This window comes from Saitoella complicata, assembly GCF_001661265.1.
Source record: "Saitoella complicata NRRL Y-17804 unplaced genomic scaffold SAICOscaffold_29, whole genome shotgun sequence".
Lineage (NCBI taxonomy): Eukaryota > Fungi > Ascomycota > Saitoellomycetes > Saitoellales > Saitoellaceae > Saitoella > Saitoella complicata.
Window position 1 is genome coordinate 1 of NW_017567020.1, and position 23,796 is coordinate 23,796.

Consider the following 23,796-nt stretch of genomic DNA (forward strand, 5'->3'; position numbering starts at 1 on the left):
CCCTAACCCTAACCCTAACCCTAACCCTAACCCTAACCCTAACCCTAACCCTAACCCTAACCCTAACCCTAACCCTAACCCTAACCCTAACCCTAACCCTAACCCTAACCCTAACCCTAACCCTAACCCTAACCCTAAATCTCGAAGATATGAAGCCGCGAAATAGACCTTGGTCGAGTCGCTCAAGAACTGATGGGGATACATACGGTAGTAGAGGTGACATTGCGAGAGGAATGATCGAAGTCGATCTCTGCTACCATGGAAGGTATCAGGCTGATTGATCTTTGGCAACTGTAAAGTGGTTGGAGTTGGTGGGCTCTCGGGTTGCGACTCCAGTTGAGAGATCCGAGATTGTACAGATTGAATGATTTGGAGGAGGTTGCTTTCCGTAAATTGAGCAGACATGGCGAAGGTAAACTGGAGGGAAGTAGGTGCAGTGTTGTTTTGACTGGTTAAAGTGTAATGAGGGCGAGACAAGACGAGATACTGCAAGTACTTCGGGACGAGATCTGACGAGTTAGACGAGGTGTGACGAGATGACCGAATTACTTATTTGAATAGAGAGACGAATTTATTGAGTTAACCAGTGAAGATCTAAAGGAAGGCATAGGGCCTTTCCTTATATACGGTTTTCCGGACGAGGGTCTAGACCCTTGCTCGGTGGCGTTCCACATTTAGTTAACTCGGTGGCGCCGAGAACAAGATCTTGAACGAGGGGAGTGAAGATAAGATGAGCCTTGATAGGACCCGAGACAAATCGAGTCTCGGGTTGATCCGAAACTCGAAGTAGTTCTTCGGTTCATGACACACAGGCCTGGTCAAGTCCACCCAAGCGGACAGTTCAGAGGTCTTCCTGCGCTTGCTACCAGCGGTCTGGCGGGTGGTCGGAGCCCTGGCGGCCGGAGGAGAGAGGTACTTTCGATAAACGGGATTGTCCCTGTCTAGCAATATTAGCACAAGATCGGAAGCGGACAAGTTCACCAACCAATCCGGAATAATACTGGACACACCATCCCCTTCCTTCGCAACCTGGCAGGCATCACCATTATGGTTACACCACATACAAGCTCCAGCATGGGGGTGACACTTCTTAGTTGTCGGATCAACGCCTGGCACATGGGCATAAACAACACAGGGTAACCCGTCATCGGCGTCCGCCAGTTGTCGCAAGTGGTCAGGCTGACCCTCTCGTACTTCCGGTAATAGGGTCGGTTGATCTCGCGGTTGTGGAGCTTCTTGGCGGTCATCATTGAGCGAGCAGAGCGGACAAGTGCCGATAAGCGAGGGCGGAGCGGACAGTACGGATGAGCAAACGTGCAATCCGAACTGACTCGAACAAACTGGATTGTTGTCCGCCAGTTCGGACGCCGGTGATGGTGAGTTTCACATTCTCCGCAGTCACTTGACTTAGTCCAAGAACGGATGGGAGGGGGGGGGTAATGTAGAGTGTGTCGCACTCCTTTGTATTAACTATATATAAATATGGGACTTACTCCCATCCATAGTCATCAGCAATATACGATTCTTATTCTGGTATGACACTCGCTACACATGTTACCAGTCTGCTTCATATGGAATCTCAGTGTTGTCAGCCTTCATCAAATGTTGCCGAAAGTACTCCGCCGACGAACGGCAGTTGCTCTTACGGCTACCGGGCGCCCATCCCGGGGCCCCGCAGGCGACGATCAAAGCCCGAATCCGAATCTCGATCCCACAAATGCCACTTACACAATAGATGCGCAATCCTGGATTACCGATGCGCTCGCCGGCTAAATGGACCTTAAGATTTCCTCGATCTACCCCGCTTCATGATCGACCTCAGGCTTAGCCATATAGAATCGATGTCAAAAGGCCGGCGCCTGACAGCTGTCGCGATGGTTGACAGTTAACGGGATGAGAGAAAGATGGTAGTCTTCAGGATCAAGCTTAGGCAAGCGATTCAGGATGTCTTTCGCGAGAAGGATGCGCAGAGATACACACCCTTACCATTGGGGATCAGGCGCACACCTCGTCGATCCTTGCGATGGAGCATTGCCTGCCTCGGGGGGTTCTTGACCGCCTTCATTCTCGTCACTCATACCTATCGTCTTCATCACCTTGGAGCACACGTCGCGCCGCCTGCTTTCTGGCTCGACAAGTATGTCATGTTCAACAACTTTCCTCCCAACACCATTCATCCAGCGATCGAGGTATCTTCTCTGAACCCGTACGAGTCCACCATCACGCGCTGTCCGGGTCCCCATGGTACAGTCTTCCCGAATCTGAAATACATTGTGAATCCAACGGAACACCCTCCGCACTTGATCGGTTCCTCCAAGCTCACGAACCTCTCCGACGCGTGTATGACTCGCAATCAACGCTACGCGCCCTACGAAGCCATCGAATTCCCATCGTCCGACGACAATGAAACTCAACCCTCTCCCGACCGTCTACATCTGAATTGGCGCAAATCGTTGGACAAGTGCTTCGACACACGAGCGGACGGGCGTCCCCGGACAGCAATTGTACTGCGCTCGTATGACGGGTACACCTACCACCACGACGACATCCTCAACCTCCGCGCACTAATCATCGAACTCGGTCTCAACACCGGCGGCCAATTCGACATCTTCATCCTTCATCAAGTCAAGGACGGTGCAGCAATCTTTGCCGACGACGAAATCTGGACCAATAAAGCACGGGACGCGGTTCCGGCTGAGTTTGAAGGATTCGTCGAGTTGTGGTCTGAGATCCAGATGCGGGCACTCTACCCTGGGCTCGATGTCGTCGACGATTGGCACCGGGCTGGACACATTAACGGTGTCCATCGGGGGAATCTGGCGCCGTTGCAGTGGTTTGCGACACGGCATCCGGAATACGACTTCTTCTACAACTGGGAAATGGACGTTCGGTATATCGGGAATTACTACGAGCTATTGAACAAAGCCGAGGTGTTTGCGCGGGGTCAGCCGCGTGGGGAGATGACTTGGAATAACAGCCAACATTGGATCATCGAAGGTACGCAAAACTGGTCCCCACCATCGACAACTCCATCCATCGGTATCGGTGAAGAAGCCGATCTAATCGCTTTCGACCCCATATTCGACCCCATCAACAGCGGCTGGTACTTCGAAGACGACATCGTAAACTACCCCTCCGCCCGCTCAACCCCCCGCCGCGCCTCAATCATCACGAACGCCCGCCTTTCCCGTCCTCTCCTCCTCGCCCTCCACGCCGAAAACTCCCTCGGGCGCCACATCCACTGCGAAGCATTCCCCGCCAGCATCGCATACGCCCGACACCTGAAAGCCGTGTACGTACCGCATCCCGTGTTCTACGAGCACGATGTGGATCGGAGGGAGTTGGATACCAAAGTTAATGATCAGAGGTTTTTCGGGCATGAGTGGGATATGAATCCGAGTACGTATTATTATCGGGCGGGGTTTGCGAAGACGGTGTATCGGGGGTGGCATGAGCATGCGGAGACGTGTAGGAGGGCGGTGTTGTTGCATCCGATTAAGGATGTGACGGATGATGGTCGATGGTAAGGGAGGAAATGGGTCTTGCATTGTGGACTTGGAGACAAGAAAAATGAATCGTACGAGTAGGGACTACAATAAGATAGACGAAGACCGGTGTTCAGCACGCGACTGCATTGCGTTGTCTCGGCCGACTTTCAATTGTCATATATAACTAGGGAGCATGAACGTTGCAATTCGAGCTTCATCAAATGGATCCCACATTCCCTACCTGCTATGACTTCATTGCTCACCCGCGCTGCAGCTGCAAGTCGCCACACCTTAGATACGACGTACACCCAAGTAGAAACCTGACAAACCACCATGGCCGTCGTAAAGGTATCGCCGGCAGAACAGAAGCTGTCCGCTTCAGATATCACGTCGTCCTCCTCGGACTGGGTCTACGATGCACACGATACTCCTTCACCCGCACCGGATCGTCGCAGTGCCAATCCCAGTCCCCGTCCTAGGACTATCGCCAGATCACAGCCAAGTACACAGCCGACGCCAACGCCAATTGCAACTCACGCACCAGTGGCAGCACCGAAGAAAGATGTCCACAAACCCGCCATCCTCGAAAAACTCCTCGAAGTCCCCCTCTCCCTCCTCCGCCTCCTAACCTCCCTCATCGCCCTCTTCACAACCCTCCTCGCCCTCCTCGCCTCGCCCCTCGGGTTCATCCTCCTCCTCGCCGCGACACCATTCCTCGTCCCCACCCTTCTCCGCCTCATCCTCCGTTCCGCTTCCGAAACGGCTCGAGAACTGTTTGGGGTTGAGTCGTTTGCGAAACTGATATCCGTCCCGTTGTTGCCCGTGATTCCGACGTGGGTTGCGGGTGTGCGGGGGAATATGACGGCGGTGAGGGAAAGGGTGTTACCGGTTATGTGTCGCATTCCGGGTGTATCGATCCTCGCATCCGACATCTGCGTGAACTACACCGCAGCATCATCGTCTCCCTCCAACAAGAGTCCCTTGGGCGCAGACTTCCCAGCCCTCATCGACCTCCAACTCAAATCCTTCTCCTCCCTCCTCACCCCCTTCCGGTCCCCGCCCTCTCCCTCCTCTGCCGAACTCACCGACACATCGTCCGACGCCCTCGCATCCCACCTCCAACAAACCCAATCCGCAGCCTCCGATCTCCGGACACTCATCAAACTCTCCTCCCTCGCCTCAAAAGAGGCTCTCGACCAAACTCTTGAGGAGTTCGCTATTGGTGCCGGATGCGCTGCGCGGGAGATCCGAAGGCTGGGGGCGAGGGTCGGGGGCGCTGTGGATGGGGCAAGAGCGGTCAATGGGTGGGCTATGGGTGCGTTGCTCGCATTACCGCCTCCGCAAGAGGATTCGCTGGCTGGAAAACTCAAAAATGCGCTCTCACTGCGCAACCCTGCTGATGTCAGCCGCACCCAAGTCGCCCGAATCTTCGCGGCAAGCATGTCGGCCCTCGAATCCTCCCTCCACGAATGCATCACCCAATCTCACACAACCCTCTCCACGCTCGACCACCTCGAATCCACGCTCCAAACCCTCCACACCCTCCTCCACACCTCCAAATCCCACATCAACTCTGCCCGCGCCGACATCCTCTCCGATCTCTGGACCTACCTCGGTTCCCGCACGGCGCGTGTCCAGCTCCTCCGTCACCGGGAACATCTGGAGCTACTACAAACAGTGGAAGTACAGAGACGGGTGGCCAAGGGGCATATTCTTGAAGTGTTGGGGGAGTTGGAGGAGTTTGAGGCGGGGTTGCAGGTGCTCAGGGAACGGGTTGCGAGGCCGGTTGTGATTGGGGAGGGAGGCCCGGAGGGGGGTGAGGTCGTGCCGGTTGAGGTTCACGTTGCGAGTATTCAGATGGGGATTGAAAGGTTGGCGGAGAGTAGGGTTGTTGGTGGGAGGAGGGGTAGGGTTGTGGAGGGGGAGAGGGAGGGAGTTAGGGTGGTGAGGATTACGGGGGATGAGGAGGTGGAGTGATTTAGTCTTTGGGTCTTTTTTGATATTTGGTTATGGCCCGGGGTGTCGAACGCAGTCCAGCGTGTAGCCAGATACCTTTGCACTGCCACACGTTTGCACTGCCACACGTCCTTGAGCACGTGCACTCCCCCCCGGAATCTCCCGGGACCGTCTCGGTTAGCGACCTCGCTTAGCGCGCTTGTTTAGGCGAACCACCCGAGACAAGCGATAACATGCGATTGTGCTGAGATGAGCGAATGAGAGGGAGATGCTCTGTGGAGAAGCGATCGTGCGGTGACCGTAGGGGCTGAGCAATCTACAGATCAGCTGGCGGTGCGCTGCGATATAAAGCCCATGGGGTTCCCGGCTTGATGGCTCGTCACACGGACTCTCAACCCTTCCCTCGCTACCATGAAGTTCACCGGCTCCGCCCTCGCTCTCGCCTCAATCCTCCTCGGCACCTCCTCCGCCTCTCTAAACCCTAACCCTAAATAGGTTGATACTTTTGAGCTCAGTGAGAACGTGAGGACGTACGGTGACAAGATTGCACTGTACGTGGTCAATGAGAATTCTCGTTTATACATTTAACGCGTATTCACTGTGGCACGTGTTCAAGACGATACTCCCACTCGGCGAGGTATGTAACTCTTAAGTGTTTCTTTATCATACACCCAAACATAAGTCATCGTACATGCGGACGGTCCCAACCCGTGGGAACATATTGCATGCGCGACACCCCGTACACTTCGTTCTGCCGACTGCTCTAACTTGTAAGTTGGATTGATACCGTGGTCGGAAATGTACCTTAGGCACGTTATTAAAGTTCCTTTCCATATACGTGATTGCAGTTCCGGATCTTGATCGCGATCACACACGCACAAGTAACTGTCCTTCAACTCATAAACCCCGATTAACCCAAGGCAATGAATGATGAAGCCGTCAAATGTTGCTCGTTTATAACCCGAGTATCATTGTCTAATCCTCTACTGACAATTCATGTATCATGCCCATCTAGTCCAACTCCTCCGCCGGCCCAAAAAACTCCCAAAACAACCTCTCCTCCTCAACCCCCAAATCCCGCTTCAACCACCCCTTAACATCCTTCATGAATCCCTTCGGACCCAAGAAGTAGAAATCTGCTTCGCTTAGTGTTTCGGGAGTGAGCCACTTCTGGAGGTGGGATAAGGACAGACGATCATTGGAGGAGGTGTAAACCGAATGGACGGTCAACGAGTGGTGGGTGGAAGCGAGTTGTGCGAGGTGGGCGCGGAAGGGGTGTGAAGCCTCCGACCGTGCGCAGTGCACAAACACCACCGGCCGATCTTTCAATGCCTGTTCAACCAACGGTACCATGGGCGTAATCCCCGCCCCAGCACTAATCAACACAACCGGGTTTCCCTTTCTTTTTGGGTTCAACACAAAGTCCCCGACGGGGGGAAACACGTCGATGGTCGCACCAACCACCGTCTCATCGTGAAGGTAATTGGAAAAGACACCGTGCGGCTCGCGTTGGACGCTAATCCGGATCGTCCGGCCATTAGGTGTAGAGGAGAGTGAGTAATTGCGGCGGTGTTCAACGTGGTTGACCACAGCTTTCAGACCAATATACTGCCCCGCCTTCCACTCCATGACCTCTTCCCCATCAACAGGCTCGAGGAGAAACGAAGTCATAGACTCCGACGCCCCCACTTTCTCGACCACGCGAAACGAACGAGCCGCACGCCACCCCCCCGGCGCAGCCTCTAGCTCATGATACTTCTTCTCCTCGGCGCCGATGAGGAGGGAGGAGAGATCACCGTATGCGGCGGTCCATGCGGCAAGAACCTCTTCGGTCGCGATCTCTGCACCGAGGACTTCGCGGATAGCTTGGAGGAGGGAGGATCCGACTTTGGGGTAGTGTTCGGGCAGGATTTGGAGTGCGACGTGCTTATTGTTAATCCGTTCGATGGCGGCTTTGAGAGGGGTGAGGTCGTCCACATTCTTGGCGTAAGCGAGGATCGCACCTGCCAATGCCCGCGGCTGCCGTCCAGACGCTTGGTGAGAGGAGTTGAATAACGGGCGAAGTTCGGGATGGTCGTCGAGGAGGAGTTTGTAGAAGTGGGATGCGAGGGCTTCGCCGCCGGTTTCGAGGAGGGGGATGGTTGCTTTGATGATGTCTTTCTGGGTGGAGTTGATCATGCTGCTAAACGAATGGTAGAACGGATCAAGTTGGTGGTCTGTGAACCAAGCAAGGTCTTTTATACGTCGCACATGGCGGCCATTCCCGGCGCGAGAATCCACGTTACTTCATTTGTCATCCCTTCGAGGACTCTTTCATTGGCGAATCACATTCCGAGCCGATTGACCGAGTTCGAAGCCGGAAGTATTTGTTCTACTGGATGGGGTTAGCGCTGTCAATTTTCGGCGGAAAGTGGAAGCGCGGTGCCGAATTTCCACGTTGTTGACTGAGCGAGGCAAGAGTTGGCGAGGAATCGATTAGGAGCGCGATCGCAGGAGGCAAAACGTGATTCCGCCCGGGATTGAACCGGGGACCTGCGCCGTGTTAAGGCGCCGCCATAACCAACTAGACCACGGAACCTATTGGATGTCACAGCGTGGCCTTTGCGTATCATGTAGTTTACAATGAGTTCTGATCATGGCACACCCCTGTTTCTTCGTAACACACCCCCGCGCGCGGATTCTGCGCCGAATTGGAGAGATCAGAGCAGAACACGACAAGTTAATATTATTTACATTAGCAGTATGTACAAAACAAACAGCCAGAACACTCCCACGGAAACACTCCCACGGACTCAGTGCCCATATCCATCAAAAAAATTCCACGGCGCCCCGGGGGGAGGGCCATAGAACTGATATTGCACCGGGGCAGCTTGGAGGGGATCATAGAAACAGGGGTGTGCCATGATCAGGACCCTAAAGATTGCAAGATAGAACACGGGCCTAGATTGCCGGGAGATGCACCGCGCCCACTTTTCATCTAGCCGATGCACCCGACGTACGATGTCTGCCGATTTCTGCCGTTTAACTTTGCGCTACACGATAATGCACATGCACTGATTTCGAGGCAGCAGCGCGTCGGCATGCTCGGGAAACTCGACGCCTCGAGAACCTCAAAGTCCTATCTTGTCTCGCCTCGAGGACACGGACGCGTCGTAAAGCGGGGACGCGGGATCATCCTCGACGGCTATTAAAGGTCGAGCATCCCCGTCTTGCCCAGATCAGAATCAACCCATCATCAACACCACGACGACGACGATGGAGAAGGTCAGTGCCTCGTTCAGGAAAACAGTCAAGGGGATGGGGAACCCCAAAGCCCTCCTTCACCCCAGCGAATGGAAGATCCCTCCGCAGCCTGGAGCTCTCTCCAACTCCATGCGTTGGTCGAACCACGGTACGTCTCACGTCGTCCTGCTCTCTCTCTCCTCCGTGATCTCATGCTGACAAGTCTTGCAGATCTCGACCCAATCGAACCCAGACGCCGCGTCTGGACCAAAAAAGACTTCATCTTCTACTGGATGTCCGACCAATTCATCACCCCCGTCTGGCTCATCGGCTCGACCCTCGCCGGCCTCGGTTTCACCATGCGCGAAGCCATTCCGCTCACGTTCTTCGGGTTCTTGTTGACCGGGTGTGTGCTTTATTTGAATGGTTTCGTCGGAGCGTATTACCGAACGCCGTTCCCCGTTTATGCGAGGACGAGTTGGGGGTATTATGGAGCGTATTTTCCGATTGTTTGCAGGACGATCTTGGCGTTGTTTTGGCTTGCCATCTTGACTTACGTACGTTCCCCCCCCCTTCTCCGTATCCTTCTGCACAACAGTCTGGCTAACAGCTCGAGTTCTAGCAATGCGGAGTCATCGTCGAACAAATGCTCATCGCGATCTGGCCCTCCTTCCGCCACTTCCCCAACCACTTCCCCGAATCCGCCGGCGTAACATCCGCCGGCCTCATCGGAATCATGGTCTACTGGGCAATCCAAACCCCAATCTCCCTCATCCCCGTCCACAAACTCAAATACTTCTTTCTCCTCAAGACAATCATCTCGCCCATCACCTTCATCGCAATGGGTATCTGGGGTCTCTCGCAGGCACCCACGGGACCTTTGATCGATGGACCCGTGAGGATGACGAGCATGAGCAAGGGCTTGGCTGTTTGTACGGGGTTGAACGCCGTTAACTCCCTCTGGGCAACATTCTCCGTCAATGTCAGCGACTTCTCACGTTTCTCCAAAGAGAACAAGTTCCAATGGTGGCAAGGTCTCGTCTTCGCCGTCTCCGGAACCGTTCCCGTCATCTGTGCCATGGCAACCGCGAACGCCTGCGAAGTCGTCTACGGCTCAACCGTCTTCGCACCAAACGACGTCCTTGCCCTCTGGGGTAACCGCGGTGCTGTCTTTTTCTGCGGGTTTGGATGGTTGATCGCCTCCGTCGCTGGTAATATCTCGGCGAACGCCATCTCGTTCGCGACGGATTTCACGGCGTTGTTCCCCACGTACTTCAACATTCGCCGTGCGTGTCTCGCCGGAGGTGTTATCTCCATCCTGATGTGTCCATGGAAAATCGTGGCGAACGCGACCCAATTCGTCAACTTCCTCGGTGCGTACGGGTGTTATATGGGTCCCATCGCAGGCGTCATGATCGCCGATTTCTGGATCGTGAGAAAGAAGGTGCTCGATATTCGGGAGGTCTACAACGCATCCCCGAGTGGTGCGTATTGGTTCGATTACGGCGTTAACTGGCGTGCGGTTGTCGCGTTCTTCATCGGGTGGGGTCCCAACATCCCGGATTTCGCACATGCTATTAACTCTACCGGAGTTAAGAGCACGAACCCGTACACGTACTCGTTGTCGTGGATCTTCGGACTCGTCGTGTCTCTCGTGGCATACACCATTATCTCCAAGTTCTTCCCCCCGACCAAGAGTTTGTCATACTCCGAAGTCCACGTCGACGATGTTCTGCAATATGATGAGGACGGCAACGTCATGCAGACTGAGCATGGTATCATTGACGGCGTTGATATGCAGTCGAGCGGAAGTATGGATAAGGAGGCTGCGATTGTCAATGCCAAGTTGGCGAATGCCTAGGTGTATGGGGAAGAAATGGGGGTGGAGGATAGAGGATGGATGGGAGTGGGTGACGCTAGAGATGCCGGTGTGTTAGACCTCCTCTGGAACGTGTATTTTTTGGAGTAGATAGCTACCGTATGTGTTTGAAATACCCTTTATAACTTTTGTACTGGCACCCTTCTTTGTAAGCTTCTTCGTCATATCCAGGTATTCGTCGGTTCTTGACGCAAATTTCATCTCAAGGACTGCCGCAACAGTTCATGCGCTTCGCCAGCTCAAGATGACCTGCGATTACCGTACATTCGCGCATGCGTCTTCCGTTCCTTCTTTTCTTTTCCTCACGAGGTCCTCCTCAGGATAGAGAAGTACAACGGACCCCACCTCCCCTCCGTATCCGGCAACACGATATGCCCATACCTCGTCTTCTCCCCAATCGCAAACCCCTCCTTCCTCCTCACAACCTCCACCTCAATCACACTGACCCCCCTCCCCACAACCTCACTCTGCTCATACTTATCCCCCTCCCCCTTCTCCGCCTCCATCGCCTTGAACCGCTCGTTTCGCTTTTTGAGGCGTTTGATGTAGGAGCGGACGACGTCGTCATTTTCTTCGGGTGAGATGGAGCAGGTTGCGTAGACGACTAGACCGCCGGGTTTCACGACTTTGACGGCTGTTTCGAGGAGCTCGAGTTGGATTGCCGAGATCTCTTTCGAGGCTTTGGGTTTCCAGCGGATCATCTCGTCTCCACCTTCATACACCGAATGAAGAATATGCCGTTCGGAACCACACGGAGCGTCAAGCAAAACACGATCATAGTGCGAGGTTGGGAAGTGGAGCGTTTTGGTACCGTCGTGTTCTGTGGCTGTGATTTTGCGTTTTTCGAAGAGAGGGGCGGGGAGGTATTCTTCGAGGTTTCCGCGGAGTCGCTTTCGTCTGGCGGGGTTCATTTCGTTTGCGTGGAGCGTGCCGATCTTGACTCCTTGATGTTCCGGCTTGATGGCGCCGGCGTGGAGGTGCGGGAATAGTTGTTGTGCGATCGCGATACTCTTTCCGCCAGGCGCGGCGCAGAGGTCGAGGATATCCAGACCAGGCGTGACGTTCAGTGCTTCGGTGACTAGAACGGATGCTGCGTCCATCAGGTAGTGTGTCCGTAAACCACCTCTCGAACCGTTGGTCGTACTCGGCTTTGGTGGGTTGAAAGGATGTTCGGTCGACGTGCGCTCATCGTGCTCCTTCTTCACCACACAAGGAATTGAAACGAAAGGTAACGGTTCAGCATCCTTGTCTTCAACGCCCAACGTCGCCTTGACTTCCTTCGCTTCGACGAACTGATTGAGGAGTGCGCAGTGCCGTGTCGAGCCGAGCATTGCGGGTTGTAGTGCTGCCCATCGCTCTTCGCCGTAGATGGTCTCGAAGTGTTTGTTGAAAGTATCTTGCGCCTTTTCGAGGCGAGCGTTGCCTGCGTTCTTCTTGCCCATTTTCACTGCTGTTGCTCTGTATAAAAAAAGTGGAGCATATGCAGTAACGTAGACAACGCAGGGTTCACACAGGGCAAATTGACGTCGGTTGTCACCAATGCCCGCCGAGTCTATAGCTACGCTTTCAAGGTGAAGATATCGATATTGGGCTGTTTTTGTGCGAAAACACCTTCCTGACCCACATATCCAGAACGAGCTGCCGTGGGAACTACACGGGCAAAAGAGCAAAAATAGTAGCATCGGGAGGTTTCGATCCTCCGATCTCCGGGTTATGAGCCCGGCGGCTTAAACCACTTGCCTACGATGCTTGCTGATGAGTAGGGTAATGGCACTGATACAAATCACCTTTCTGACCCGCTTTCAAATCTACCACCCTTGAGGAAGAGCATCTCCTCCATTCACCTGCCAGGTCCCCGGATAGTTTTGTACATTTCTCTATGCCTCTTCATGATTCTCCGTCTACACAGCTGCCTCTGTTCTCTCCTCATGATCCGACAACTCCCCCAACACCCAACCCTCGATATCTCGGCCCCGACGATCCTGCCAAGCCTTATTTCTCGCACGCGAGATAACCCCAGCCTCCACCTCATCGCCAGCTGAGCCATGTGAAGTGCTCCTTAACTCATACCTAATCTCGGAGAGTTCTTCCATCATAGACGTAATCTCCTTGAAACATTCCTGGTGACCATTTGACCTCGTCGAGGCGATAGGTAATGAGGAAGCTGCACATAATTGCAACCCAGGGATGAGTGTATAGCATCATGACAGCAGATGAGAGGCTGAAAAGATCTCTTGAATATCGCTAATCCTATAGCTAATACCTAATTGCACGACATTCCACCGATTATAAAGTCCTTATCCACAATGTTCCTGCTCCATACGTATTACTCCCACATGCAACATCAAAGCGGAAGACCGAAACCGACAACGAAAAACAATGTAGTGTAGTGTATCAATGATATAACAGCTCCCTCCCACACGGAAGAGGGGCTTCGCCAAACGTAGTCCAGCTACGCAAGGCAACGAAAAAACAATGAAACTCGTACTCAAACTCAGACAATAAAAGTCACGACACCCAACAACCAAGCGACAACAGCGACAGCACCGATACGGGCATGGTTCTCCAACGCACCAGAGTTCTGTGCGAGTGTGGTGTTGGTAGACATACCAGACACCTTGGCGGCGGAGGAAGTCTTGGCTGCGGATGCCTTGGCGGAGGAAGATCCGGATGCAGATCCAGAGACTGAACCAGCAACAGCAGCGACGGAGGCAGAAGCAGAAGCGGCGGCAGAGGAGGCACCGGAGGAGTATGCGACGTGCGGCTCGGGCTTAGCGGTAGAGGTGACGAAACCGGTCTTGGTCGTCGCGCTGCCAGACGAAACAGTGCTGGCGACAGAAGTCGTCAACCCAGAAGTAGGAAGAGAACCACCGGAGGAGGTAGAACCACCAGTCGCAGCCGCAGTAGTCGTAGAGTGCGCAGACGACACCGCCTCACCACCCGTCGCACTCGTCTCCTTACCATCAATCAAAATCGAATCCGCCATCCCCGAAGTACCAGAATAGGAAAACGTGTTCGCAGATGAGTAATCAACCACAGTTAGGTCCTTGATATACATCGTAAACGGCGCACCCGCATAATCCGTCACACCACCTGCCCACTCAATCGTGCCCTCAGCATTATCGGGGTCTCCACCCGCCCAATTACCAATCTTGATCTGCGACGGGGTCTGCGGGAACTCGACAGTATTGCCGACCGTGCAGGAAGCGGAAGTGAGAGTGCGGTATACGACGCCGTCAACAATCCATTCGATACGTTCGGGTGTCCAGTCAATTTCGAAAGTGTGGTAGTCCGAGATGGAGTTTCCGATATCGTGCATACCACCACGGGTCCATCCCGTCGATGTATCCGCTTGCCAGAAGAAGTTGGATTGAGAGTGGTAGTCGTCGCCTCCGCACCACTCCCAGTCGATTTCGTCCAGGACATCGCTGAGGAGGATGAACGACGAGACGATCCCTGTTCCGGCGGCGGGCTTGATAGTCGCTTTGACATTTCCGTACCAGATCCAGAGATTCGATTCGAGGACGGGGGCGTCGAAGCGTTTTGCGATCGTGAGGGCCATGCCGTTGTCGCCGTCGTAGGAAAGTTCGCCGGAGCCGTTGAAGGTCCAGTTTCCGGGGACGTCAGAGCCGGAGAGACCGGTCCAGTCGTAGACGGTTGTGGAGGTGGGGAAGGCATCGACAGCGGCACAGGTGTCGCCCTGGGTTGGGTTGCAGGAGGAGGTCGTTTGAGCAGAGGTGAATGGGGCGGAAAAGAGGAGTAGGGCCGAGGCCAGAGAGATTGCTGAGGTGAACATCGTTCGTGTCGTCAAAGAGTGTTGTTGAACAAAAACGTTAAGGAAAGGAGAAAGCTGTAACGGCAACGGTAACGAAAGGTTGTAAAGGTTGACAGCAGCTGAACGTCGATATTGGTAGAAATAGTGCGGACAAGGACCAGCCTTTATAATTGATACTCGCTCGTAACCAGCCGAGAAAGCTCAGGACGTGTGCAATGAAGATCAAACAAGAGAGAACCAGCTCGTTCTAAGTTTGCCAACCTCTGGCGTCTCGGCGGTCTTAGCACGAGCCTCCCGTCATATATCCGGAGTCGCTGGTGACTGGTGCTTGGCGTTGTTTGGGAGGTCGCGGGTGTGGCGCGGTGGGGTGCTCGATGGACGGGAGGTTGGGCTTCTATTAATAGCAGAGCTCAATTGATGGAGGATATCGAGGATGCGACTGAGAAAGGAAACGGCTGGGTACATTCAATTGCTATTGCGGCACTGAGCAGCCGTGCGCTTTGACCACCGTCATCTCACAGCAGAGCTACGACTGGAGATTACACACACGGCACGTCTCAAACGGGTAAAGGATAGACATTCGTTTGAGATTCCTTGCGAACGTCACCCAGCTTGAAAAAGCTTAGCACATCGTGATCTATTCGAATAACCGCGCCTCCCTTCAGCTGTAGCTCATTGCCATCGCCATCTCCATGATCACATGAGCCGCAACCGATCGTACGAACGTCGGCGTCACTCGTCTTCATCCCAATCGCATCAAACTTCTCTTCTCGACTCATCTTAACCCGATGCTTTAAACGGGTACGCTTGCGCCGGCGATTATCTACCCGGGCCCGGTCCGAAACCTGGGCCATGGGCCGTGCGCCGCGGCAGCCGAGCGTGCTAAAAATATCACACATGGAAAATCGGGATTGCTAGAGCTTCAATCGTTTGTATCAGCTGAGGGTGCTATTGGATGAACAGATCGCGAGGAGCGGTTGGAGGACCATGTTCCAAGCAGAAGTTCGGGTATCAGATGCAATATTATTTTCTAGTCATATTCTTGATGAATAACACATCACAATCCGCATGTCCAAACACCACCGATACATCATGCTCGTTGATATCAATGCGCATGCTATGGTATGCCCAACCCTCATGGTTCCACGTCGGCTGTCGAGCAAGTCCTCGGCAAAGTATGCTTCCTCCACGCGCCAAAACACATACTCCACTCTCTTCCCCTCATGGGTCTTGGTACACCAAACCCCGGCATCTCGTCAAGGTGCACCACCCGCCAAGCCATCCACAACACTCAGATCTCCACCAACTCTCTCTCATCCCAATCCGGCGGCTTCCCCTCCCACCTGACCTTCCCATCCCCACCAATCCAAGCCCCCTGATCCTCAATCTTGACCAACCCCTCATACTCCCTCCTCGTCCTCTCAATCTCATCCCCCGCAATGCCCAACTCATCTTTCGGAATCCAGACGATTGGTTCACGGGCACGGAGAGCGGCGTGGGTGAATGCGCGGTCGAGGAGTGCGGAGCGTTCGGAAGGGCTGAGGTGAACACCGTTAGATTGATCGCCGAAGCCGAGGGTGTAGGAGGAGTGAGTGTTTGTGGTCGTGGTTGTTTTTGCGTCAGATGGCGATGAGGGGGCGGCCAGGCCGGCGGGGTCGAGGGCGGCCGCGGAGTGGGTTGCGTGCGAGGTCGGTGCTGGCGATATCGGTGCACTCTTTGCTGCATCGTCGAAGGAGACGGTTTTCGTTTTCGATGAATCGCGCTGTTCCGAGTCTTCAAGCTTGGCATCGCCAAGGGTATCTGGGGAATCAATGACGCCCTCTTGTCGTGCAACCTCCGTATCCACAAACAAGTCGGTTTTCTGTCGCTCACTGCTCTCTTCCTCAGGTGCATGGTCAACTTTTCCAACCATCTCCACCTCCCTCTCCCTCGCCGCCTTAGCATCATCCTTCTCCGACGCAGAGGCCTCCTTCTTCGCCTTCCTCCTCCGCCTCGCCTGACTACTCGTCAAACTCGGGAACGGCCTCAAACTCGTCAACTCAACAGCCTGTTCATGCAACTCTTTTTGCTCCATCACGCTTTCCTCCAACGTCACGGGCAAGTACTGCGTCAACGGGTCATATGCGGTCGTCAGCAATACATGGAAGATGGCCGTTCCGAACAGGAGGATGATCATAAGGATAGCCTGTGGTGTACATGCAACAATCCCATCCGCATCACGAGCGAGGAAGAACAATCCGATCATAATGATCTCGAGGAGGTAAAGACCGGTAAAGGTGTGATAGAGAGCGCGTGGGTACGCCAATCCTCCAGTATCGATCTCGAAGCGGTAAACGTAGACGAAATTGTACAGGTAAGCGAAGTAGAACAACGCAAACGAGACGAGGACGAAAATCATGACCAACGGTGCGATGATGGAGTAAGTGAGACCTGTAAGACTTGATTAGCATTTCCACCGAAGAAGACGTCTCAACAACCCTACCGATAACAGCGAGCGTGGTAAACACTGGAAACGTCGTACCCCACCCAATGGTGTTCAAGTGGAAGAACCTCTTCCACTTCTTCCTGGGCGTGTTATCGAACAGGAATCCAAAGACATAGAATAGGATCAACCCAACAACCTGCAACAAGGTACCCGCGGCTCCTGTCAACCCCTGCAACAACAAATACGAAAAGAAGAAGTTCGCTGCTTTGGGTAGGTTCTGCGCCAGGATCGTCGCCGCTGAGCTAGGGTTATTGATAATGGACGCGACGACCGAGGTGATCGAGGACGAGATCGAGACGACAAGGAAGATCTGCACGACGGAGAACGCAAAGTACATATGCTGCACCAAAAACTCCGCCTGAGTCTTCGTCGGCGGTCCCATCTGTCTCGCAATGAACCTCAACAAGATAGGCAAAACCGAGTTGAGAACCAACAACAACACCGAAGGGAGCAAACCAGTGATGATACCCAAGATCCACTGAGGCTGGATATTCGCGAGGAAGCCAAGCCAGGGAATTTCTTTGCTGAGGTATGCGATGTTGGAAAGGGAACCGATAAACGCGGTTGGGATGGCCCAGAACACGATCATAGCACCTACGGCGGCCGCACAGACTCCGATACGGATGTAGCGTTCCCACCACTTCAATTGCATATTCTCCCAAATGACATCCTCGGGGGCGACCTCGATGTATCGCGGTGCCATGTGTAACGGGACATGGTGCGCGACGGCTTGAACAGCCAAATGTGCAGCCAATTGCGAATGAAACTGAATGAATGCAGAATTCATTCGCGGAAAGCGTTCCGGTGATGCCTGGTCCTCCTCGATCTCGGGGTTGAGACGAGCAAGCTCGGTTTTGCACCAGTGAACGGTGTCGACTTTCTTGCCCACCAGGGGAAGAGCGGGGAGGAACCTGACGGGGAGGCGGTGCGTGGGGCGCTTGTTGTGTGGTACGTATCGTGCCGCGAGACCCTCGTCTTCTTCCATGTTGTCCTTTGCGACGAGTTCAATCTCATCGATTTCGCGCTCTTCACCTGCTTTCTTCGCTGCCTTCTGCGCTTGCTTCAGTCTTTTCTCTCGTAATTTTCGTGCCGTTTTGAGAAGATCCGTTTCAGCTCCTTCGAGCTTTCTTGCAATATTGTCCCTGTCCTTCACCTTGTCGAGCAACTTGCTGTAGTCTCTGTTCAACCACACCTTTCGGACACCGTCTGGGTAGCAGGAGAAGAGCTTCTTGAGTGCGTTTTCATCGAGGTACTCCTCCGGAATGGTGGAAACCAGGATAGTGGTCGCTGACGCACGGAGACGATGTTGCGGTGTGGTCAAGTACGCTTGTCTGATCCGAATGAATGCTGCCAGTTCGTGCTGGATGAAGAACAGGGTACCAACTAGAGCCTTGTTAGATGCGTCCTCGAGCAACAAGATAGAGCAAGCATACTGATAAACACCCACGCGACTATCAAATGGGCCCACAGTCGCTTCGTATGGTATCTACTCACATTGCTGAAAGCCAAGATATCGAGACCCTTCACTTCCGCTCCAGCGGGCGCCTGCCCTGTGTTGTTACCACCGGTAGCATTGATCGGTAGCAAGATTGGCCAGACGAAGAGCATACCACCACCGAAGAGGTACACGAGCATCCGTAGGTATCGAAGGAAGAAGTAGGCATCCAGTCCAGACTTGGCGATGACGTCTGTTGGTGGTGTCAGGATCAATGGGCGAATCCATCGAAGGGGGTCGTGGGGTAGCGGTTCTGCTCGTTTACTGCGGCATTCATTAGCATTCATGCCCAGAGTTATGGTTGAAAGGGGTAGTGAATACGATTCAGGCCCAATGAAGGTACGAGGTTCGTAGATGCGCTTGATACGTCCTCTGATAAGGCAGAAGATGGCAATTTCTGTCGCTGCAATCGCTGCGTTCGCGGCAAGAGACGTGACGAAGGACGACAGTGATGTACCGGACAGAGCAGCCGCTGAGCCTGCCGTACCGTTTGTTGACATCCTACCTTGTCCAAGAAGCTCCTGTTCTTGGTGTTGGTTGTTCAGGGTATACGGATTGACCTACGAGTATTCGTTGGTGGTTAAGGTTTGTTATGTTATTAACTGCAGGCGCCCACCCTGTCAGCGGCGCATTCGTTCTGAGCCAACGTCAACCTTATATGAGGACCCTGAAGGGAAAATACGAAGTTCTCAGACAGGGTACTTGAAAACATCCAAATACGGGTCAAAGAAAAGTCATGAAACTGAACAGTTTCTTCACATGTTTGTGTCTTCTTTGAATATATTGTTGGTGCAAAAACATCTGAACAAACCAAGCATCGTAGGCAAGTGGTTTAAGCCGCCGGGCTCATAACCCGGAGATCGGAGGATCGAAACCTCCCGATGCTACTATTTTTGTTCTTTTCGCCGGGTGGTTCCCACGGTATTGCCAGCCTTCGAATCCAGTGAATACCGCCCCCAATCGACCGCAACAAACTGAGTCCATTCGAAAAACAGTCGACCTTCCTCTTCACAGGAGACATCTCTATCTTCGAGGAAGTTTATCTAGGTGCGGCTTCATGTGCCTCACTACGCGCACTATGATTTCCAAACCGAGTAATTTCAAAACTCGCCTCCTCGAGAAGAAATAACGAATGTTGTCCGCACTCCGACGAATTACTCTAACAGCAATGGACAATGGAACGAAAGGAATGAGTCGTGCAGGACGTGGTGGTAGCCGTGGATTCTCCCGCGGAGGTGCTCGTGGAGGTGCTCGCAAAGTCTCCCAGGCTGGTGTCGCTCCTCCTGAGAAGAGACCCCGTATGGACATTGCTACTCCCGAGTCCATGTCCCAATTCTCCACCGCACCCACCACTCCGGCCGAACCTTCGTCTGCGACTCCTCTTTTCCAGGACCTCGCCGACCAAGGCGTCCTCAAGCCCAATCTTCTCCAAGCTATTCACAACAACTTGAAGTACAAGACTATGACAGAGGTCCAAGCCGCCACCATGGGATCCATTCTCGAGGGCAAAGACTGTCTCGCTCAGGCTAAGACTGGAACCGGAAAGACACTTGCGTTCCTCATCCCCGCAATCCAGACTTTGATGGGACGTCCGCCCACCAAGAAATCCATTCGCGCCATTATCGTCTCTCCTACCCGCGAACTGGCCAAACAGATCACGGATGAGGCACGACTCCTGATGACCGGATTCAACTTTAGAAGTCACACATCAATCGGCGGATTGAGCACTAGCAAAGACCAGAAGGCAGTCCTTACCTGCCCCGACCTCCTCATTGCCACCCCTGGCCGTCTCCACGACCACCTCTCAAACCCATCTCTCAAAGCCTGCTTCACCGAAGTCCAATTCTTTGTCCTCGACGAAGCTGATCAACTCCTCGACCAAGGTTTCTCAGTCGCGCTGAACAAAATTATGGCTCTCCTCCCCCCAACCCCCAAGCGCCAAACCCTCCTCTTCTCCGCCACGGTTCCCAACACGATCAAGCAGCTCGCCGGTAAGCTGTTGAGACCCGGCTACGCGCTCATCAACACCATCAATGAAACCGACGTAGGCACCCACGAGCGGATCCCGCAATTCCTTATCCACGTCCCCTCTGTCAACACCGTCTTACCCTCCCTCCTCGCCCTCATCCGCGCCGAACAAGCCTCGACCGACAAATTCAAGGCGGTCATCTTCCTCCCCACCGCCTACCAAACAAAACTGTTCGCAGAACACTTCACCCACATCGGAAGCACCCTCACTCCGTTCCTCCCAACCTACGAAATCCACTCCCGCCTCTCCCAATCCAAACGCGAAAAAACCGCCGACGAATTCCGCGCCGCGAAGACCGGAGTGTTGTTCTCCTCCGACGTCTCAGCCCGCGGTATGGATTTCCCGGACGTCACGCATGTAATCCAGGTCGGACAACCCTCAAACCGCGAACAATACATCCACCGTCTCGGACGAACCGGACGTGCAGGTAAGAGCGGAAAAGGATTCCTCATCCTTGCACCCTACGAAGCCGCCTACCTCACCCAGATCAAAGACCTCCCTCTCGCCCCACACACCCTCGCCCCCACCTCCACCGACTTCGAGGTCTCTAACTCTGCTATGTCCCGCGTCCCGGAGCAAACGAAAAACAGGGCATACTCTGCCTGGCTCGGATTCTATAAGCAGCAGAAGGGAGCACTCAAACCTCAGGCGCTGGTGCAGATGGCGAATGAGATGGCGTGTGGAAAGGGTGGGTTTGGGTTGAAGTTGCCGCCGTTGATGTGGACGCAGACGGTTGGGAAGATGGGGTTGAAGGGGGTTGAAGGTTTGAGGCTTACGAAGGTGAAGCCTGGTTCTGATTAGATATTGATGTGGAAGTTACATGAAAGGAAAGAGATACTACGTGGATGAATAGCTATAGATGCAGATCTAGAGATACCTATTATCGATCCTTGAGACACCAATGTTTAGAATGCCTGTTATTGATGCTGTTCCATTACGTACGTCCCTCCAATCACAGTATATATTCCTTTTGATTATTATTACTGTCCAACTTTCAACTCACCCATTGCCTCCTCAACACTCCCCCCAACCTCCTTCTTCTCCGCCTCAGTCTGTTCCGCCTTCTTCTCACCCCTGGGGTACCTACTCCCCTTATCCTTCTTCTTCTCCTTCTCCTTCTCCTTCTTCGCTTTCCCTCCCTCCACCGGGTGCGCCCTCTCTGCAATCTCCTGCCACTCCTTATCCGCAACATGCCTTTCCTGAATCGGTTTGAGAAGTTTTGTTGATCTCATCCGTCACGCCTGGTTTCGGGTCCATGACTAATACTAGACAGCGTCCCATCATACCTCATCGGGGGTCATTTGGGCGGCCATTTTGAGAAGCTCAAAGGCTGATGATTGAATTGCGAAGGTGCTCTCGGCTAAGCTTTGTGCATGGGGGCTGCAGGACGGCCGTACCGCACACAAATGAAGGGATGGGAAATCACGAGGATTGTGACTACTAAAGCAGAGAAATCCCTTCCGGTTCTACCGGGGAAAGGTATTGCACTCCGGATGTATCCAGGACAAGACTGATTTCGGCCGACTAAGCTTGAGGGCCCCATTGAAGTCAAGGTTTGATCTGACATCGTTTGACCACGGAGAACACACCTCAAAGGAGATGTTCAACCTTTTCAACAATACATGGAAAGCATCAATCTAAACGGGAGTTCAGAACCGCCTTTGCTCGTCTCCACGAAATCAACGAACTGTTTGTCACAAGTCCTATCCTTTCGATCCAGAAGCCCAAACTTCAAGAATGCTTTTTACGGTTTGGCAATGTCCATTCGACATAACAAAGAGATCTTGCAGAATTGCACAGAAAGCCAGGAATATTTCAAAGCACTGGATTGATGAAGATTGGAAGTATCACAAACAGTTTGTGGAATTCGTTGAGTTGAGTAATGGCGGCTCTACACAAACTCCCGCGGTTGCCAAACTTATTTGCACGAGTACAGTAGCTTTGGAAGGTACTATCAGTCTTCGCTTGACTCAGCCCTTTCACAGACGATCGCGACTTTCTCGTATTACCAAGAAGCAATTTATTCGAAGAGTAACCCAGGTACATTCTTCTCAAACGCCAACGCCGTCGATAGCAATATTCCCACACAATATCTCCGGTAGATTCTACTCTTTCCTCCTCTCATTCATATAGCCCACTCCTCTCTCCCTTTATACTTCTTGAGTAGATCTCCACTCAATTCCTTGCTTCTCCTTCATCTCCTCCCACACCTCCCTCTCCCTTCTCAACCCCCTCCTAACCCACCCCACCGTAACCCCCGTCCAAACCGCAACCCAAATCCACGGCACAACCCACGCGACAATATACCCCACCAACTGACTCCTAATCCCCATCACAACACCCGTTAGGGCTGTCGCAACCACAATCGCGCCGATCGCCCAAAACACCCCGAGTCTCCAGAGAAGATCGGGGAGGACTGGGGATGCTACATAGCGTTCATTCCATGCGCTACGGAAGGTCCGGCCACCGGCTCCGTCGACGGCGACGATGTCTTCAACGATGGTATAGACCGATGGACGGATCGGTTCGCCTTTCGGGACAGAAGAAATGCGGCAAGGAGCGGGATGGTGGCGGGAGTAAAGGAAGTCGTTAAACAGCATCACGAAACCCATAAAGAACATCACACTCGCAGGCGGCATAGCGAGAAGCCTAATGACCGGTTCCCGCGGAATCGTACCCACGATCAACTCCGCAGCCAACACCACCCAAAGCCCCGTAAAACACCAATGAAAGGCATCGAATCCCCATTTCTTGTCATTCCCCAACGGCCTGTTCCGCAAAGAGTTCTTCCCAAACGCTAAGTGCCAAGAACGGAGTGTATATTCCCATATCGCGACGCCACCGAAGAGGGCGGTGGAGATGGTGAAGACGTGGTTGTGAGAGAGTGAGGTACCGTACCAGAGGCCGACATAGAGGGCGATTGGCATGAGGCAGGAGTCGATGAGCATCATTGTCCAGAAGGAGAGGATGGAAAGTTTGCGGGTGTGGAGGGTGTAAGGGAGGGGTGGCAATTCTCCGGTCAATTGGGACGGATCAGGAGGGAGGACGGCGGTGCCATTAGAGGAGCGGGAGATGGGATCGGGATCTGCTGCCACAGTCCGCGATGAGGACGTTTCTGTACCGTTCATGGAGGCTGTAGTTGTTTGTGAAGGTCAGTTGATGACGGCTGAGGAAGCATTGGAGGCGAGACAGACATTTTCTTGGAGTTTGGATGTATAAGGTTGTCGATCATTGCGTAGAACATGACGTCACACAGGGAATCCCAGCTGTTCTGAAGAACCCTGCAACGAACTCGGAAAAATACACTCTTAGGAGGAGTCCAGACAGATCACGAAGCAAATATGTGTAAAGACCTTTTGCTAGGGCAGGCGCGTCCTGTCGTTGGCGGTTTGCAACAGCGCGCCCCAGCTGTTCCTCACGGTGTGATATCAAATCAGAACTATCGACCAACTGCCGTTACCATTCCA

General features: G+C 53.5%; 12 protein-coding genes and 3 non-coding genes across 15 annotated transcripts; 5 read left to right on the forward strand and 10 right to left on the reverse strand.

The window, feature by feature from the left end:
• Positions 1-13: 13 nt before the first annotated feature.
• SAICODRAFT_10253 (uncharacterized protein) lies at positions 14-223 on the reverse strand (the record flags this gene model as incomplete). Its single annotated transcript, XM_019165201.1, has 1 exon — positions 14-223. A coding segment is annotated over one exon (210 nt), but the record flags the coding sequence as incomplete, so codon positions are not given.
• Positions 224-862: 639 nt separating this feature from the next.
• On the reverse strand, positions 863-1,247 carry SAICODRAFT_10254 (uncharacterized protein; the record flags this gene model as incomplete). Its single annotated transcript, XM_019165202.1, has 2 exons — positions 863-937; positions 1,065-1,247. The coding sequence occupies 2 exons, from the start codon at positions 1,245-1,247 to the stop codon at positions 863-865; spliced, it is 258 nt and encodes an 85-aa protein (XP_019021072.1).
• A 1,245-nt stretch (positions 1,248-2,492) lies between these two features.
• Positions 2,493-3,506, forward strand: SAICODRAFT_39581 (uncharacterized protein; the record flags this gene model as incomplete). The annotated part of the gene is made up of 1 exon (XM_019168614.1): positions 2,493-3,506. A coding segment is annotated over one exon (1,014 nt), but the record flags the coding sequence as incomplete, so codon positions are not given.
• Positions 3,507-3,788: 282 nt separating this feature from the next.
• SAICODRAFT_21943 (uncharacterized protein) lies at positions 3,789-5,961 on the forward strand. The gene has a single exon (XM_019166493.1). The coding sequence runs from the start codon at positions 3,822-3,824 to the stop codon at positions 5,463-5,465; it is 1,644 nt and encodes a 547-aa protein (XP_019021074.1). The 5' UTR covers positions 3,789-3,821; the 3' UTR covers positions 5,466-5,961.
• A 270-nt stretch (positions 5,962-6,231) lies between these two features.
• Positions 6,232-7,770, reverse strand: SAICODRAFT_97752 (oxidoreductase FAD-binding domain protein). Its single transcript, XM_019172128.1, has one exon. The coding sequence runs from the start codon at positions 7,620-7,622 to the stop codon at positions 6,456-6,458; it is 1,167 nt and encodes a 388-aa protein (XP_019021075.1). The 5' UTR covers positions 7,623-7,770; the 3' UTR covers positions 6,232-6,455.
• Positions 7,771-7,948: 178 nt separating this feature from the next.
• Positions 7,949-8,022, reverse strand: SAICODRAFT_t170. The gene has a single exon. It is a non-coding gene; the product is annotated as a tRNA-Val (tRNA).
• Positions 8,023-8,878: 856 nt separating this feature from the next.
• Positions 8,879-10,527, forward strand: SAICODRAFT_62373 (uncharacterized protein; the record flags this gene model as incomplete). Its single annotated transcript, XM_019169906.1, has 2 exons — positions 8,879-9,223; positions 9,289-10,527. The coding sequence occupies 2 exons, from the start codon at positions 8,879-8,881 to the stop codon at positions 10,525-10,527; spliced, it is 1,584 nt and encodes a 527-aa protein (XP_019021076.1).
• A 320-nt stretch (positions 10,528-10,847) lies between these two features.
• SAICODRAFT_27896 (S-adenosyl-L-methionine-dependent methyltransferase) lies at positions 10,848-11,987 on the reverse strand (the record flags this gene model as incomplete). The annotated part of the gene is made up of 1 exon (XM_019167068.1): positions 10,848-11,987. The coding sequence occupies one exon, from the start codon at positions 11,985-11,987 to the stop codon at positions 10,848-10,850; it is 1,140 nt and encodes a 379-aa protein (XP_019021077.1).
• A 234-nt stretch (positions 11,988-12,221) lies between these two features.
• On the reverse strand, positions 12,222-12,295 carry SAICODRAFT_t169. Its single transcript has one exon. It is a non-coding gene; the product is annotated as a tRNA-Met (tRNA).
• Positions 12,296-13,430: 1,135 nt separating this feature from the next.
• Positions 13,431-14,281, reverse strand: SAICODRAFT_85625 (concanavalin A-like lectin/glucanase; the record flags this gene model as incomplete). Its single annotated transcript, XM_019171408.1, has 1 exon — positions 13,431-14,281. A coding segment is annotated over exon 1 (675 nt), but the record flags the coding sequence as incomplete, so codon positions are not given.
• Positions 14,282-15,384: 1,103 nt separating this feature from the next.
• Positions 15,385-18,675, reverse strand: SAICODRAFT_73722 (DUF221-domain-containing protein). Its single transcript, XM_019170884.1, has 4 exons — positions 18,622-18,675; positions 18,239-18,564; positions 16,803-18,188; positions 15,385-16,750 (listed from the first exon to the last, which is right to left on the reverse strand). Exons 2-4 carry the CDS (start codon positions 18,438-18,440, stop codon positions 15,612-15,614), a joined length of 2,727 nt encoding a protein of 908 aa, XP_019021079.1. The 5' UTR covers positions 18,441-18,564; positions 18,622-18,675; the 3' UTR covers positions 15,385-15,611.
• Positions 18,676-19,113: 438 nt separating this feature from the next.
• SAICODRAFT_t161 lies at positions 19,114-19,187 on the forward strand. Its single transcript has one exon. It is a non-coding gene; the product is annotated as a tRNA-Met (tRNA).
• A 437-nt stretch (positions 19,188-19,624) lies between these two features.
• On the forward strand, positions 19,625-21,130 carry SAICODRAFT_62337 (DEAD-domain-containing protein; the record flags this gene model as incomplete). The annotated part of the gene is made up of 1 exon (XM_019169904.1): positions 19,625-21,130. The coding sequence occupies one exon, from the start codon at positions 19,625-19,627 to the stop codon at positions 21,128-21,130; it is 1,506 nt and encodes a 501-aa protein (XP_019021080.1).
• Positions 21,131-21,241: 111 nt separating this feature from the next.
• SAICODRAFT_32131 (uncharacterized protein) lies at positions 21,242-21,688 on the reverse strand. Its single transcript, XM_019168124.1, has one exon. The coding sequence runs from the start codon at positions 21,559-21,561 to the stop codon at positions 21,310-21,312; it is 252 nt and encodes an 83-aa protein (XP_019021081.1). The 5' UTR covers positions 21,562-21,688; the 3' UTR covers positions 21,242-21,309.
• Positions 21,689-22,386: 698 nt separating this feature from the next.
• Positions 22,387-23,792, reverse strand: SAICODRAFT_73724 (uncharacterized protein). Its single transcript, XM_019170885.1, has 2 exons — positions 23,524-23,792; positions 22,387-23,462 (listed from the first exon to the last, which is right to left on the reverse strand). Exon 2 carries the CDS (start codon positions 23,455-23,457, stop codon positions 22,480-22,482), a length of 978 nt encoding a protein of 325 aa, XP_019021082.1. The 5' UTR covers positions 23,458-23,462; positions 23,524-23,792; the 3' UTR covers positions 22,387-22,479.
• Between the last annotated feature and the right edge of the window lie 4 nt (positions 23,793-23,796).

Coding starts and splice junctions, on each gene's coding strand:
- SAICODRAFT_97752 (XM_019172128.1), bottom strand. CDS start 7,622: ATGATCAACTCCACCCAGAAAGACATCATCAAAGCAACCATCCCCCTC.
- SAICODRAFT_32131 (XM_019168124.1), bottom strand. CDS start 21,561: ATGAGATCAACAAAACTTCTCAAACCGATTCAGGAAAGGCATGTTGCG.
- SAICODRAFT_73724 (XM_019170885.1), bottom strand. CDS start 23,457: ATGAACGGTACAGAAACGTCCTCATCGCGGACTGTGGCAGCAGATCCC.
- SAICODRAFT_21943 (XM_019166493.1), top strand. CDS start 3,822: ATGGCCGTCGTAAAGGTATCGCCGGCAGAACAGAAGCTGTCCGCTTCA.
- SAICODRAFT_73722 (XM_019170884.1), bottom strand. CDS start 18,440: ATGCTCGTGTACCTCTTCGGTGGTGGTATGCTCTTCGTCTGGCCAATC. Junction 18,189..18,238: donor AGTCGCGTGGGTGTTTATCA/GTATGCTTGCTC, acceptor ACAAGGCTCTAG/TTGGTACCCTGTTCTTCATC. Junction 16,751..16,802: donor TACCACGCTCGCTGTTATCG/GTAGGGTTGTTG, acceptor CAAGTCTTACAG/GTCTCACTTACTCCATCATC.